The sequence below is a fragment of the Anomaloglossus baeobatrachus genome, chromosome 4 (genome assembly GCF_048569485.1).
Source record: "Anomaloglossus baeobatrachus isolate aAnoBae1 chromosome 4, aAnoBae1.hap1, whole genome shotgun sequence".
Lineage (NCBI taxonomy): Eukaryota > Metazoa > Chordata > Amphibia > Anura > Aromobatidae > Anomaloglossus > Anomaloglossus baeobatrachus.
This window is the reverse complement of record NC_134356.1, coordinates 558,852,850-558,870,571: the sequence shown is the minus strand read 5'-3', so window position 1 is coordinate 558,870,571 and position 17,722 is coordinate 558,852,850. Positions and strand designations below refer to the sequence as shown.

At 43.0% G+C, this 17,722-nt stretch overlaps 1 protein-coding gene across 2 annotated transcripts in view; it reads left to right on the top strand.

The window, feature by feature from the left end:
- Positions 1–17,722, top strand: part of IGF1R (insulin like growth factor 1 receptor) — a 209,270-nt gene that overhangs the window by 15,897 nt on the left and 175,651 nt on the right. For both annotated transcript variants that reach the window (XM_075345987.1, XM_075345986.1), the window contains exon 2: positions 10,459–11,010. In XM_075345987.1, coding sequence (XP_075202102.1) covers positions 10,459–11,010 — 552 coding nt within the window. The remainder of the gene's footprint in view (positions 1–10,458; positions 11,011–17,722) is intronic.

The following is a 17,722-nucleotide window of genomic DNA, read 5'->3' as shown; positions in this document are numbered from 1 at the left end:
CTTTTAACTTTTTTTTTTTTGTTATTTTTTTGCCTTGTATCACAAGTAAAACTTTTTAATTGTGTATATGAAAATGTATGTTCCTTCTCTTCTCTCTCCTCCACACTGGCTGTCAGATAACTGCCTGCAGCAGGAGCCCCCTTCCTTGTCTGTCCTGTTGTCAGGATGACGGTTGTTTAGCGCTGCCACCTCTTGCTTTTCCTGGCCTATCAGCCAGTCCCAAACTAAAAGTGTAATAATGCAGCAGGGAATTGGCTCTTCTGTTCTCCACAGGATTTCTGCTGGTCTCTGCCCGTCCGCAGCATGTTCTGCATGTTCCTGAAACATTGGGGGCAGGATTATCACCTTTTTACTTGTAGCATTATTCTAACTTTAACCTTATGTGAAGGATGGTTCTTCCCACAATAGTGAACCCCTGAAATGAGCCAATTATCGGGGCACATCTAAATGAGTCTATGCATATGGGTGGCTCGTAACCAGTGCGGTGTGTGCACAGTCTAATGGAAGATACTTTTCAGAGGGATTACAACCAGTCCACAGACCAGTGGTGCCGATTGTGATTTAGACGTTGCACTGACCTCCTGCCTGTGGGTAGCTGCCTAAAGATGGCTATGCTCATAGCACTGAGGTTGACCAAGCCAAGGAGAAGTATAGGCCATGTTCAATTTCAGCATTCCTTGTCTTGTTCTGAAGAGAGAACTATAACAATCAGCAGCGCTCTGAGACTCTTAAGGAATTCAGCCATTGTATATAGGAATTTAGACATGCGTTACTGCTAAGGAAATGCATTTAAAAATTGAGAAACTAGGCGCACAAAAAAGGCCATTTTATGTGAGCCCAACAGCCAACGTCAAGGTGTATCTCTTATGCTGGGTCTTTACCTAAATGCCTCTCTGCGGGCTGAAAAGCCTTGTCATGTTAAGAGAAGGAAGGCCCCCTCCCCAGAGGGGCTGGCAGCTGCTTATTTTCCCCTAATAGTCATCTGGACACATTTTGCAAAAATAAGCATATATAGGGAGGAATAGTTATGGACTGAACAAGGGTTTGGTCTAAAGCTCTTGAGGGTGTATGGTCATTTTGCCTTTTAATCGCTTGTGGTCCATTGGACCTCAAGTCAGTTTGTTTTCTTTGTATCTCTTGAAGTATGGAAGATAGGTACCCGCCATTGTCGTTAGCTGACTAGCTCGGGCGCCCCTCCCTCCTCAATGCATCACGAGACTCAACGTTGACTACATGTGTCGCAGCAACCACAACTGACTAATAGTGTATTTGGTTGCGACTAACTGAAGTTGTGTCCTTTTTAAAAAACTGCCATCTTTTTATAATTGCCCTGTTTACAGTAAATGGCACCAACACATTCTGCAGCGCAGTACATAGGTTGTCACCATTCACATACTCTATCCCTCACATACACTAGGGGCCGCTAAGCTTTAACGTGGAGGAGGATCTATAGGACCACCAGAGACTTGGCACGCTCATGTGTATTTCCCGCAGGCACTTTATAACTGACAGTAAATTTACATTTATTCTTCTAAATGTGACTTGGAAATCAATACGTTTCAGGTTTGTGTAGAGCGTTACATATAGAAACAATGGTCCGCAATAAGTCACCTACTAGAATACAATAAAGTATGACTTGTAGAAGAAATGGTGCCAGCTGTTACACAGCGGAGTCCCGGCAGCAGCATGATGCCACCCAGCTTGTGGTGTACATTAATAGTATTTTACGTTTATAGATGAGATGTGTCGATGTATATCCTGCAAAACAGAAATATTTTCTTTTATTTGTGGTCGTTTAGGTGGTGTTAGGCTATGTGCGCACATCTGCATTGTGCATGCAGTTACGCTGTGTTCTGCACTGCAGCGTAACAGCATGCGTCCTGCGTCCCCAGCACAATCTATTAAGATTGTGCAAATTCCATCCTCACGTTGCGTTTTAGAACGCAGCGATTTGCATGCTGAACTATTTTGCCAAAACGCTGCGTTCTAAAAAGCAACATGTCACTTCTTTTGTGCGTTTTGGATGCTTTTCCCACTCTGTCTATGGCAGAGCAAGCATCCAGATCAAATGAATGCTGCATTCACAATGCTTTCAAAACACAGCTTTTTGAAACACACATGCAGTGACTTAAACGCTGCAGAATAGATTCTTACCCTTATGTAGAGACCTGGGGTCTTGTTCAGGAATATCACAAATTCTAAGGCTCTGTGCACATGTAGCGTATTTTCATGCAGTTACGCTGCGTTCTGCACCGCAGCGTAACTGCATGCGTCCCCAGCATAATATATGAAGATTGTGCCTAATCCATGCCCACGTTGCGTATTAGAACGCAGCGCTTCGGCTGCTGCTGAAGCCCTGCGTTCTAAAAAGCAACATGTCACTTCTTTCATGCGCTTTGGATGCAGCCCCCGCTTTGTCTATGACAGAGGCTGCGTCCAGAGCACATGAAATCGGCTTTTCATTACGGACTCTTTCTGCAGCTATTTGAAGCACACGTGTGCTGTTCAAATCATTGCAGAAATTTCTGCAGGGACAAAACGCAACGTGGGCACATAGCCTAATAGTCATAAAAAATTGTAGTGACTTCAGGATTCGTTCTCCAACATTTGTTCTTGGCTGATACGGGCACAGGTCATATCAGACCATGGTGGGCTGGATTGATTTACCTGCCTTCCCCCTTGCAGGCACAGCTTGTTAGCTGGTTGGTTTTACACATTTGACATTCACTGTCTGAGTAGGGACCACAATGTCCCAACTCACTGTGGTTTTCCTTCTTAGCCTAGTATATGCCTATAAGGTTATTTATTTGGTATGTGGAGACTTGCGGCATAGTAATTCCAGCCTTAAAGGGAATCTGTCAGCAGGTTTTTGCTATGTAAGCAGAAGCCAGCATGCTGCAAGGGTTAACACACAAAGTTCAGGCATGCCTGTTTTGTCACTGCCTGATCTTTTGTTTATTTGCTATGTTTGCTTATATAGCAGGACCCTTATTACAGGGCTTTAAACTCAGCCCCCTGCCGTGATTGACACCTCACTGTCCATGCACAATGTGTAGAGAGCCTGGTGTGGGCGGGGACAGCTCTCTCAGCTCTGCTACATGAATAAACCTAAAAATTCAGATTGTGTCAGTACGGCTGCACCTAGTAATCTAAGTGATACATCGTTGGATTCAGGGTCCCTTTGCCTACATCATGCTGTTCTCAGATGAAGTAGCAAAAATCTGCTGACAAATTCCCTATAATGGTTGCCCCAAGCCCTTGTCCAGGTTATAGAGAATCATGATTGTGAAACCATTCTGTTAAAACTGATTTCTCTATTTTCCAGGGCGATTAGTGAAATATATTGCTGTGTAGGAGATCTACTATCAATGGGAGGAAACTTTTAACAAATGTCTCATAAAACATATATATTTTTAGAAATCCTTCTGCATTGGATACATATGTACCTTCACCAGGGTGTAAGTGATACCCGTTCCATATACAGTTTCATTCTAATTCCCTTTCTGTTGTGAGAGCTGATCTGTCTTCGCCACGTTGATGTATTTAGTGGTTTGCATGGAATTCATTAGAGCAGATGCCTATATTGTGACGCTTTTCTTCCGATTTGCTAACATTTATTGTTCTGAATTGTTGGATTTGACAATGACAAAGTGCTTTTCAACAGAAAGCCATGAAGCCAAAGGGTTATTTCCTCAGCCATCCTCTTCCTCCCCCCACTCAGAAAATAATGCAAAATCCTGGAATTCTTGGCATTCCTGACAGGGTCTGGAAGAAAGGACTGTACTGACCCCCCCCCCTCCATCATCCACCCCCCACCCTCATTCATACACTGCACTTTGGATTTGTTATGGCTGCAATCTGATTGGCCGCCCCACATAAAAGCTTCCATTGAAGAAGCCAAAGGAAAGAATGGGCAGAACTTCCTGTGACTTCAGTCTGAGGTCACCCTCCGCCTAGATGTGGACTTACTGCCAGGACCAGAGCCCTTCTATACTCCACTTTGGTTTCACGTGCTGTATACACACTTGTCACATGGAGCGTACATGCCATACCCTGTTTATTTTTAGTGGGTCCCGTCTGTGACACCATAATAATTCACATACAACTTCTCATGTGGTTCCGGATGTGATGTGTTGTTAAAAGCATGGCACATAATAAAATTAACACCGTGTTCTTCAGCCATGGGAAAATATCTCCTGGTATGTGAGCATGGCGGATTTATTTTGATAATATTTCCGATGGGAAAAATCATAACGATTGTAGTAGGAAATTTAACCTTTGCATCGCCGTAAGTACCGTAGTAACTTCTCATCCAGTTGTTGGAAATTGTAACCAAATGAATCAAGGAACGAAATAGGAGTGTTAAAGGGCCATACATGATATTATGAATAAATATAAAGACTCCTTGTAAGACACTGTAATATAAATTGTAACCAAAGTAGTGATGAGTTGAGAAGGTTTAGGCACATAATGCAATTCAAAGCTTTATTATTATTATTATTATTATTAATAATAATAATAATAATAATAATAATAATAATAATATTTTGTCATTATAGACTGAGCAAAAGAAGTTTACCTTTTTATATTAAAGGGTAAAATATAGTATCCTAATAACAAGATATTCCCTAATTGTTTTTTTTATTTTTTTTTTGGTGTGTGTATAATATATTATTTCGGCACTGAGTGTGCAGAATCCAAAAATGCTGTAAAATGGGACTTTATTCAACACGACAGGTTAACGCAGTCTTTTATAAATGTGTTCTAGTTCCAACGTTTCTACCTTTTGGTCTTTATGAGGGATATTTGTAGATGAGGAGGTCGGCGTCTGTTGTAATCGCAGACATAAACCTGCTGTCGGGTATATTAGACTTGACGGAGGAGTCTGTATGTGGTCAATAAACCTTATAGAAGATAATACAAGTCAACCTTTGTCCTCCTAATGCCCCTTACACACCGTCGGCCGAACCCACTAATAAGCGATTACCGGCCAACTGATTGGATGAGCCCGATCGAAATCTCCCCCAATTACAGCCTGCCAATCAATCATATTGTTCTGGAGATGAGCTGCTGGCAGGCCTGTCAGTTGGCAGCTTTCTCCTAGAGAACACTTGGGTGCTCCTGTGTATGGGAGAGATGGGTACGTCCCGAACGAGCGGCTGAAGCATCATTAGGCCGATAGCCATCTCTGTATGGTGAATATAAGGCTGTGTGCGCACTTTTTTTTTTTTTTTCTTTTTTCTTGCTGCAGATTGTGGCCCAAATCCACATGTCTGTTTATGCCAGTAAAGTCGGTGATAATCCTGAAGTGCTGCACACGTGTGGGTTATTTTTTCCTTACAGATTTGGTGCAGAAAATAGTTTGCAGAATGTCATTTGTTGGTGCATTTTATTCCTACCGGTTGTTACCCATTGACTTCATTAAAAACAAAAAAAATTCATGGCACAAAAATGCCGCAGAATGCATGCTTTTTTGTTTTTTCTGCCAGAAGGTACAGATTTTATGCAGAAAATTTCTGCACCAAATCTGCAGCGTGTGCACTGAGCCTAAGGCCATGTGCACACGTGTTTGGAGCTGGTTCCACTCTTGAATTGCAAGTCTTGTACAGATCCATATGGATGTTTATTAGGGTCACACGTCCTGTAATCATCCGTTAAAATGGATCTAGCAGAAATCTATAGGGAAAAAGTTCTGCAAACACAATTTTTTTTTTTTTTTTTACATGGGGGTCATCTGTTAACCGATGTTCAGTTATCTGTTATTCTTGTGTTTATAACGGATTCAGTTTGTTACAGGATCCGTTTCAAATGGAAGATAAATGGCGATCTGTTAACTGATCCGTTATTCATAGATTCCCAATGTTAAAAAATGGATCTGGCAGATATCATTTTCCCAACGGATCTCTGCCGGGTCCATTCTAACGGATGATTTCAGGACATGTGAACCCAGCCTTAGTATTTTGTGTTTTCTATTGGAGCTGATAGACATGGACACTTCAGAAACTTGTTGATCCGAGCAGAACGACCGAAACATGTTGATGAAATGTCATACTTCCCTTATTTACGTCTCCAGCAATGCTGCTGAGATCCAGGACATGTTATTGGCAGTCCATAGTGGTCTCACGGTGCCGATGTATCACTGACGGACTGGCCGCTGTCCCTCGGATCTTCCCATGTTTGATTTCCCCCCTCAATGGCTGAGTTTCATCTGGCAGTCGGGTATCATAAAAGAAGGTAGACAGGTGTTTTCTGTGTACAAATGCTTGTAATTTCCTGTCTGCCTCCGTACATCCCGACAGCTACTAGCAGAAAACAGCTTAAATATTATTATCACAGCTGAGGAAAGGTTTATCTGTCATAATATGCCACCCACTCCAGTTGCTCCTTTGAAAGCAGTGGATGCCAGAGCATGAGAAACGGGATGCAAGCCTTGTTTCCTTCTTTTCTCTGAACTCCTAGACGGAGAAATCTGCGCTCATCCATATCCCAGTCTGTCAGTACCGATAATCGGCCATCACTGAATGTACTTACAGTGCATATAGCTATATATTCCGCTTCAGGTTAGACTATAATGTATTATTTACTCCCTTAATATGTCTGACCTACCTGGCTATAATATGAAGCTTCAGGTTGAAATATTTGTTACCATGCGCTCTTTGTGGCTTTTTAAAGGGAACCAACCAGCAGGATTTCCTGTATAAAGTAATGCCAGTTCTGTACTGGTGCTGGGATGCTGAATCTAACCAAACATTTTGTTCTGAGATTGGATGTTTTATTTCATAAATATGTGCAAGTAAAGTTCCAGCAGTTTGATTGACAGGTGCAACAGGAAGGGTATATGTTGGTCAGGTTTTGCTATCTATTCCTGCCCTTGTCTGCCTGCCTGCTCTGGAATTAGCATCTATGATGGCTACGGGGAGGAAGGCCAGACAGGGGCGGAATAGATAGCAAGATCTGACCCACTTATTCCCTTCCTGGTGCACCTGTCAATCAAATATTTGTGCATTTGTGTAACTTTACTTGCACATTTTTGTGAAATAAAACATCCAATCTCAGAACAAAAGATATACTTAGATTCATCATCCGAGTGCCAGTAGAGCACTGGCTTTACTTTATATAATCCTGCTGGTTGGTTCCCTTCACTACCAAGCTAATTTTCTCACAAGTAACAGTCTAAAATAATAACTTTTAGGTCTTCATGTCGTTGTGCTTTATAAGAGAAGATACTTTGCGATAATACTATTTTGCTGTTTACAATCTGGGATAATGTTTTGTAAGAAATGTGCAAAATTTCCTATTTGGTGACTGCTGATCCAAGCAGAGTCTTCCCAACGCCTCCTTCATATAAATGCTCAAATTGTACATTCATGTAGATAAACTACGGCCAAAATGATAGGTGTTGACAGGAGCATGATGGATTAGAGTGGCAGTACCCGATTGCCAAGTGGGCATTTATATTGCAGCAATTTTTTTTCATCACACATGGCTCGATTTAGTTTAACCAGGCATGATCAGCGCGTGTATGTATATGTGTGTATTTTAGAGAGCTGGCCAGGTGCCCTGAACTTTGGTCATCCCAGAGCCATCCCTTGGTTTGAACAGTCATTTTTTTTTTTTTGCTGATTGACTCCCTCTAAAAAATATTAATACTGATCATGCCTTGTAAAAACCCTACTGGGTGGGATAAGGCTTTGTGCGCACAGCAGTTTTTTTTTAAGCTGCGTTTTTGGCCGCAAAAAAGCCACACAAACGCAAAAGAACGCATCCATGGCAAAAATGCATCGGTAAAAAATGCTTGTTTTTTTTTTTTTTTTTTAACTGCGTTTTGGTGCGTTTTTAGCTGTGTTTTTGACTGCTGCGTTTTTCCAATCCATTGCATGGGTGAAAAACGCAGTAAAACACAGGAAAGAATTGACATGTCCATTTTTATTTTTATTCATTTATTTTATTTATTTATTTTTTTTTCTTTTGTAGCTCAAAAACGCAGCTAAAAAAAAAAAAAGTTGTGTGCGGACAGCAAAAATGAAAACTAGACTTTGCTGGGGAAGCAAAGTCATGCAGTTTTGAGCCCAAAAACGCACCCGAAAAACGCTCAGTGCGCTCATAGCCTAAAAGGTCTTCTCTTCTACTATAGGCTCATCTCCACTTTCCCACCATTTGCTTCTTTCCTCTAAATCCCTGATATTTCAAGAATTTCTGTCTTTCTTTTTTTTTTCTCTCTGATGTCTGCTGCACAAGTCACTGATGTTTGGATTCAGATAAGCGGTGAATCTATTTTACCCGAATACAAAATGTTATTGTCCTCGACGATAAAAATCACCAGAAACCAAATTAGAGAGTTTAAAGCGGCTGCGTTTTAGTGAGAGCAAAAAAAAAAAAAAAATTACCTAAGGGCACAAAAAAAGCAAGCAGTTGTGTAATCCACACTGTCTGCCGCGAGTGCGAGCAATCTGGATAAAGCTGCTTTTGTAAACCATGCAGGGAAAAAGTGTGTTTTTGTAGGAAGTTGGTAGGCTGCCCCAATGTGTGTTGTGCTAATGCATTGTATTAACACCTTCCCTGCCAATGCGAACAATATCCGCCTTTCTTTTAGCCACTTTGCAGCCACTGAGGACTTGTTTTGATTCTGAAAACCAATTTGGTTCTGCGACTGCCAAGCTTATTCTTGGGGGCATCCCCTCCACATACTGCATAAGTAATCCGCACCATGTCAACAGGCTGATGATTTTTGCCAAACCCTTTTGTCAAGTATGTGCACACGGCGTATTTTTGTTGAAAAAGGGCTTAAAAAAATGCTAAAGAGAATGAGAATATGCACTATAATATCAAAGCGACTTGCTATGTATGTTTAGTCTTTTTGAGCTTCTTTTAAAGGGAACCTGTCACAAGTCCCATATGCGTTCTGACCTACAAGCAGGGTGTTGTGTGGTCTTGAAACCCCTTCCTACCCATCCCTGGGTTGTAATATTGTGTAATATGAATTTAGAAAAAAAAAGTTACATGAGCGACATCACCGTCAAGTCCTGGAGATCCCGCATGTGTGTGCTTCCCATTTGCACAGCCTTCTTATCCGGATGTACGCTTGTCGGTTTCACAAGTGTACTGCGCATGATCAGAAGACTCCTGCGGTTCCGATCATGTGCAGAGCGCATCTAAAGCCGGCAAGTAAACACCCGGATGAGAAGGCTGTGGGAATGGTAAGCACGCACGCACTGGATCTCCAGGAGCTGATGGTCACGTCGCTCATGTAAATCCATGGTACCACGCCCACAGGGACATGATACCACGGAAAGCATGCCACCGCCCATGGGGCAAAGCGACGCCCATGGGGACTAGACCCTCTGATCATTTACATAGTGAACATCTAAGTTTGATAAAACGTTTTTTTTTTTTCTTTTTTAATTCATATCACACAATATTACAACACAGGGATGGGTAGGAAGGGGTTTCTTGGCCACACACCACCCTGCTTGTAGGTTAGAACGGATAAACGACCTGACAGGTTCCCTTTAAAGGTTCCCATCTCCAAGATCCTATCCCAATATGTATTAGGTGTAATAATATTAGCAGATGCCTCCAGCTAGAATGTAGTACAGTTCTTCTGATTCATCATGTGCAGGGCATTGCAGGACCTTAGTTTACAAAACCATAAGCATGTGGACCTTAGGTATCCATGGTTATGACCACGCATATAGTCAGTTAGCTAGTTAGTTGCTCATACTCATAACCATGGATACCCAAGGTCCTGCAGTGCCCTGCACATGAGGTAAGTGACAGTTAATCAGAAGACATATACTACATTTCTTATTTGAGGTATTTGCTAACATTATTATCAATAATAATAATGCTAGCAAATACATCCAATCAGAAATGTAGTATAGTTCTTCTGATTTGGCTATGTCACTTGCCTCATGTGCAGGGCATTGCAGGACCTTGGGTATCCATGGTTATGACTACGAGCAACTAACTTGCTAACGGACTATATGCGTGGTCGTAACCATGAATACTTAAGGTCCTGCAGTGCCCTGCACATGAGGTAAGTGACATAGCTAATCAGGAGAACTATGTAATATGTAATCTGCTGCAGAGTTGCACAAGAAAATCCACAACAACTTTGCCTTGAATGAACGTGCCCTTCTGCAGTGTTCATACAGTTGTGCTGCCTATTTTTTTTTTTTCCCACACGATTTCACAATTGCAGTGAAAGAGCTGCGTTTTTAACCACAATTTCAATTGCTGCAAAACACATAGCACAATTGCATTGTTTGAACATGGATTTAGAATACATTGGTAGGTAAACGAATGTGTGTGGTATTTGTTGTTGTGGTTTTTTTTTTTTTGCCCAAAACCACTTAATGGGGGCTCTTAATCTTATTTTTAAGATTGTTTGCTGAAAAATGAGCATATTTAATATTAATCTAGTGGCGTAGCTTCTAACCTGCTCCCTTCTCTCCACAGTTTGCAGTAACAGCATGGACATCCGTAATGACGTCCAGGAGCTGCGGCAATTAGAAGACTGTGTCGTGATTGAAGGCTACCTCCAGATTCTGCTCATCTCCACTGCCAAGGCTGAGGATTTCCGAAACATGCGGTTCCCCAAGCTTACTGTTATTACGGACTATCTTTTACTTTTCCGCGTTTCTGGCCTGGAAAGCCTGAGTGACCTGTTTCCAAATCTGACAGTCATTCGTGGTCGCAATCTCTTCTATAACTATGCCTTGGTCATTTTTGAGATGACGGACTTGAAGGAGATCGGGCTGTACAGCCTGAGGAACATTACTCGTGGTGCTATACGGATTGAGAAGAACTCCGACTTGTGCTACCTGTCTACAGTGGATTGGTCGCTGGTTCTGGAGGCGGTCTACAACAACTATATTGTCGGTAATAAGCCACCAAAGGAGTGTGGTGACATGTGTCCTGGGGTCATGGAGGATAGGCCACTTTGTACGAAGACCACCATTAACAATGACTACACGCACCGCTGCTGGTCAGCAGATCATTGCCAGAAAGGTAAGAAGCAGAAAGTTGAGCCATGTTTTTTACCTCTTGTTTGCTCCTTTTGGTAATCCTCTGAAGACTTGTGACTTGTGATTACCACTGGTCTTTTTTGTTTTTTTTTGTCTCTATTTAGGGGCAATCTGTCAGTTTCAGATTAAATATGTATGTGAAAACAGAGCACGTTGGAGGTGATAAATCACATCCATAGCATGTGTCACTGGTGGCAGTAATCTGTGAAAGGAGGAAATGGTTATCACGCTTCATCCTGCTCCTCTCCAGTCATGGGGGCGGAACAGTCATGGCGGTTCTCTGACCACGCCCACTGATCAGGTGATTGACATTCACTCAGCACTTTTACAGGCTGAGGGGCACATCAATCAGCTTAACAGTGGGCAGGATTTGAGAACAGTCCTGACTGCTCTGTGCTGATGGGGCGCAGCTCTTTCACAGGCACATGGTCTACATTCTGGTTATCGCCTCTATAATATGCTCTGCTTTTGATTAAATCCAGAGGAAACCGCGTTACCTTTAAGGGAATATTTACATGAGGCAGACGCTCTGCAGATTTTTTTTGTCTGGGTTTTCTTTGGGTAGAAAAACACAACACAGCGCAGTACAGCAAAGTGGAGGTGACGTCACTAAATCTTATAGAAACTTTAGACTAAATCAGTGCACAAAAGTTAACATGGCTTTCACAGCAAACCTACAATGGACTATATCCACAGTTTTATTCCCACATTTCCCTCAGAAGGGGCGGGGCCTCAGCCAACAGAAAAATGTTGCTTCGTGGTATCAGCTTTGTTCGCTGAGGCCCCGCCCTTTCTGGACACATGGGTGTGACCACACAGGTCCTGCAAGGGAAAAGTGAATCGTTAGAATTAGCATAAGTACTATACAAACGGGGAGGGGATAACTATGAATACTCCCCCCCCCCAGATATTATCTGATCCTCAGCTGCTGTCACTCAAGAAGCTGCCGATTTTTATAAACTTTACTTTCTTGGATTTCAAAACCTATATATCCGAGCTGACCACTACAGGTATGTATAGAATCAGCCGGATAGTGCCAGTATAGCACTGGCTTTAGGTTATATACAAAAATTCTGGTGGTTGGTTCCCTTTAATGTGTATGGCGAAAACAAAACTAATACTTGCCTACTGTAATGGCACAGCTCCTCTGCACTCGCTTCCCAGCACAATCAGGCAGTGGGGATGTCTGGTGACTGCTGCTGCCAGTCATTGTCCGCTAATCACCTGCAGTCTTTACAAGCAAACAGGAACAAAGCGCTCTTTTACTGTTTAGATGGAATTTCAAGCTGCAGCCGATCAGTGCTGCTAATTGACTGCAGTGCTTATTTGACCCCTCCCCACACATCTTCCAGAGCAGATAAATGTGCCTGGCGACAGAAGAGGACAAAGTAGCAAATGTGGAGGAACGGGGCTGTTCCAGTAAACAAGTATAGAATTACTATATTATTTTTCTGTTCGCAATGGCAACACAGAGTATGAAAGAGTATCCGCCCTCCAGGAGCCGTAAACCACATGAAAACAAAAGGGTGATACCTCGACAAACTCCCCAGTGTTACGGAGACCTACAACCCTGTGGTGTGGGTGAAGAGTATCTGGGAGATTTCTCCAGATGAATGTCTGTGTCTGTGGTCCTTAGGCACCTAGGAACAGTTTGGCCATAGCTCAGTTTGTGGATCATTCCCGGCGGGCCACTTCGAAGTTGGGGCCTGATGTGGCCACAACACGTGAGGATAGCGTAGAGGCCTTGGCCAATAGTAAGGCGCTTTTGCGCATAGGCGAGTTGTCCAGCAGATTCTGGGTTTGGCGGTGAGCTGGAGGTGGGGGTCACACGCCAAGATGGTGACACGCAGCCACTGAATACCGGCCACTTCTGGATTTGGAGGATGGTCCGGAACAAGGCATCAGATTTGGTGGGTTTCCATCCCAATCCTGAAAGGGGAAGTTTAACAGTAAGCTGCCTCCATTTACTGATGACAGTGGATGTGCAGCATGGAAACTCCAGTGCCTAGTGCCTTACAGAAACCTCCTCCTAGCACAGTAGTTTCCAAGGCTTAGGATGGGTGCGTGTGGTTTTTCTCCTTGTATAATACATACTGTCTGGTTGTTATTAATGTTCTTTAGGCCAGGAAAGACATAGCAAATCATAAAAACAGATAATTGGCTCTATGTAGAGTAAGTTTGCCCAATACTTCTAATAAAAAGCTCTCTCGATCCTGTATTGAAGAATAGTGATGGGAGAATCCCCTTTCATATTTCAGGAATAAAATCTTTAATCAAAGGTTGAAGTTTAAAAACACCATTAACCAGGAGATTCGTCGTATCATAGGGCCTTCCTCTTCCTCCTCGGATGTTACTTCAGAGCAGAAGTTGAAGAACCGGGGGAATTGATTGATACTTATGGCTCAGATTCATCCGCATCTGATGGGGAATATGGCCAGCCGTGCTTTTCGGTGGAGAAGACTGAGAAATTGCTGAAGGTGATTAGCTCCACTATGGGGGGTGGAAACCCCTAAAGAGCAGCCATCTGTATCAGATTCTATGTTTACTATTCTGGAAGAGTACAAACACCGTGTGTTTCCATTTCATAAGCACCTAATTTTCCTTATCAAAAAGAGTGGAAGAAACTGGTTAGGAACGTGTCCATTTTTCAGACTGAAGAGGAAATATCCGTTTGAGGAAGACCTTTGTTAGATTTGGGAAAAATCCCCAAAAATGGATGCTGCAATTGCAAAAATGTTGAAAAATGTGGCTTTTCCCTTTTGAAGATTTAGGTCTCTTGAAGGCTCCTTTTGTATAAAATAAAAAGCGGACACATTTCATAAGGGGGCATAGGAGGCTGCAGCACGATCCTTCAAACCTAGCAAGATCCCTAGCCACATGGCTTCAGGAAATGGATTCGCAAATTAGAAGTTCCAGAGATCCGTTATTAGAAGCATTACCTACCAACCAAAAAGCAGCAGGTTTCCTGGCGGATGCTTCTGTGGACGGTTACTGAGGGCACAGTCACGAGTGACATCTATCTGTCCGCCGAGAACTCTGGCTAAAGCTGGTCCGCGGATTCCCATTTGTGTGCAATTCCATGTCAGGTAGATTTTGTTTGGATCAGCCTTAGATGAAATCCTAGAGAAGGCGGCAGATAAGAATTTTCCAACCTCCTTCTTTCCCTGATTTAGGAAACCCATTTGGGGTCCTGGGAGAAGTCCGAGGGCAACTAATGGAAGAGGTAGACGCTCCTGGGGAAGAGGTAATGTCCAGAATAGGGTTTTCCTATTTAATAAACCCCAATAAAGGGGGACCTAAACAGCCATGGCGCCAGGATTTGAGTGGGGGATAGGTCGAAACAGTTTTGCCATCAGTGGGCTTCTTTTTTTTTTTTCTTTTTTTTTTCCACCCACCCAGTGGGTAGTGGATGCTCTTTCCTCAGGTCCCAATCCAAATCCCAAATAGAGACTTAGAGATAATAAAACCTAAAATGGGAACATTCATCTTTTAGAAGATTAGGTTTTAGTCAGGGTTCCAGAATCAGACACTGGGAAAGGTTTCTATAGCAACCTATTCTTTATTTTAAAAAATAATACTGGTCCCACAGGACCATTATCAACTTAAAAACACGAAACTGCTACATAAAGACAGATTAAAAATGGAAACACTGAGATCGACGGTAAAACTTCTGTACCTATTTTGCTTTATGGCGGAAATAGACTTAAAAGATGCTTATCATATCCTGGTTCACAAGGATCATCAGAAGTACCTCAGGGTGGTGGTAAAATTCAAGGGGACCACCTTCTTCTACAATATCTGTGTCTTCCCTTTGGGGTCACCTAGCACCAAGAATTTTTACCAAAATAGTGACCGAGATGACATTTGAAGATTTCGGTAAGGGAGGTGGTGTCCATGTTGGGCTCACTAAGCGCCACAATACCAGCAGTCCAGTGGGCTCCGTTCCAGACAAGACCTCTTCAGTGGCAGATCTTGACATTACAATCCATGGGGAAAGGCCACCTGGATCACAGATTTTAGTTGTCTACAGAAGTCCTAAGCTCTCTGGGGTGGTGGATAAACAGGATGAACTTCTTAAAAAGAGTAAATTTGAAGTCCAATAAAGTGTTTAAAAAAAAAAAAAAAAAAGTGCCTTGGACGGTAGAAAATCCATGGGTAATTACCACGGATGAGAGGTTGGGGAGCCCACCTAGATGGTCATTGTTTTTCAGAGTCTGTGGAGCCATGCGATTAAAAAAGCAGTTAATCAAATCTAAAGAAACTAGCGGCTGAAAGGGAAGGTGTGAGGCAAATCCCGGGATATGAAGATGAATTATGACTCCAGTCATAATCCCTCATCACTCCCTGGCAGTGCCCCCTCCCTTCTTGTTCTCAGTGTTCCACTTACACCTCCATGGCCATGTCCTGTGATATGGAGATGAGGTGGTGTGGGAACAATGGACACAGGATGACTCCCTGCCGTCACCCTGTAGTAGGAGCTGCTATCTAATTAGCAAGGCTCTGGAAGTAGCCAGACAGAACGACTCCAGTAAAAAATGGTTCATATCTCGCAAGCCATATTTCCGATAAATATGGCAACCATAAAAATGGTGTCTCCGCATGCGGACGATGCCGGCACACCCTTTTTATGGGAGCAGGACATTGGGAAATGCCCCAGGCGTGATATCAGCCAATGGGGAACTGGCAGACAAGTCATGAGTCCCCTCGTTCTGTAGCTAAATTCATAACTGTCACAATGAGAGCATTGGCGTCCGCCTACGACGCTCCCAGGCAAAGTTATGGCCCATATTCCATGTTGTGGATTGTCCATAACTCAAGCCAGGGGTGGAGCAGTGCTCCCTCTGAGGTCACTAAGGTAGGAGGGGACCTGGATCTGCCCAGGTTGATAACCCTACTTCGGCCATTTTCCAGGGTTCTTTTCGCTGGGGGCACGTGTAGGAAACATCTGTGGGAAGGATCCTAGAAACCTGGGTACAGCGCCCCCCTGTGGCAGACGCAACAAGGTAACTGCTGGAACTGTGTATGCCTGTTTGTAACCCATGCTTTGATTGTAACTGTACTCTGACATATGTATATTCTGTAGATTCCCTATTGTATATATTGTAGTTTCTAGTGTGCTTTAGGCTGATTAAATTATATAATTAATCTTGGGCTGTTCTGTTATCTCGATCTTGAATCCCACGTCGGTGTGTTCGGCTAATAGTTACCGTAAATCGGTTGGTGGCAGCGAATTGTGCCAAGGATTATTGTGGGGAGGCCAGTGAGATTCGGGGAGATTTTATATATTCCGCCCGCGGAGGTCGGGGGAATATATACCTTACTCTCACCGGGGACCCTTCAATAATCGGCATAAGTAGTATAGCGGCCTCCTTGCTTATGGTCGGGCAATTCCATAATTGGCCTGACTATAAGAGGGGCGCTAGAGAGCACGTCACGTGCTCTGTCTGTCGGTCGGGAGGTATAAAGGAGGGGTGACCCCCACTTGTTACCCCCCGATTGTGACGTACTGGTAGCCAGCGCGGGGGATTTCTGAGTGACCCCCCCGGTGGTTTGTGACAGAAGGCATACAAGAAACTTTAAAATGGATTACGGGAAGAAACGTAATTCTGTCCGACAACAGTACAGCCGTTGCATGTTTAAATAGTCAAGGAGGAACCAGATGGGGTCCAATAATGACCGAAGTGGAGCAAATATTTCAAGTAGCAGAAGATAGGCTGCTATCCCTGACAGGGCGGCATTTAAAGGGGTCAGAAAACCTAGCCGACTACTTGAGTTGTCATGTTAAATCAACTAGAATGGACTTGGAATCATTTTAAGTCAGATCTATGTATCTTGGGGAATTCCAGAAGTAGACCTAGAGAGAATTGTCAGGTGGAGAAATTCTTTTCCCTGAACACAGGGGAATTTCCAAATGGAATTTTTATCTGGCCTATTTTTTTTTTCTCTCCATTTGCCCCCCCCCCCCTTCTCTCAAATACCAAAAGTTTGGAAGAAAGTACGAGATGAGAGACACACTTAATGATTGCCCCCTTTTGGCCTTAAAGGGCATGGTTTACATGGCTAATAAGTACATCAATCTTGGACGCCTGGATACTACACCGTGGACACAGTCTTGTCTCAGGGCTGGTCGTCCACCCTAAAGTTCAGAGTCTACACCTGACTGCATGGAACTTAAAGGGGAATATTATAGGCCAAGTCTTTTCTCACAAAATTTAGTCTCTAGTCTCCTTTTTAAGTAGAAAGAAAGTAGCATCCCATAAATGCACTAGTATCTGAATTTCTTTTCTATAATGCTCTGGATGGAATTGGTCTACCCAGCAGCAGCAAATTCCCCTTACAGAAGTTAGAGTGCCTTCAAAAAGGTCTTGAGAGGGTCTTTCTACCAGTACATTTAAAGGCCCTGGGTGTACTGGATCGCTGATCACCCATAGGTTTTATTAGAGCTTCCTTTTCTTCTAGGTTTATAAGGGGCCTGAAGTTAGCTTCGTAGAACCTAAACTTTTTAATGCCTTCGCAATAAACCCATTTTGAACCAATTTCATTAAAATTCTCAATCCTAAAGCAAAATTCTTGGTAGCGCTAACCTCGGCTAGACATGTGGGTGAGTTGCAGGCTATTTCAGGTTATCTACTATCTGTATCTACTATCTGAGAAGATTGATGGATACTAGGGCCTGACCAGTGTTCTTCTTTTCT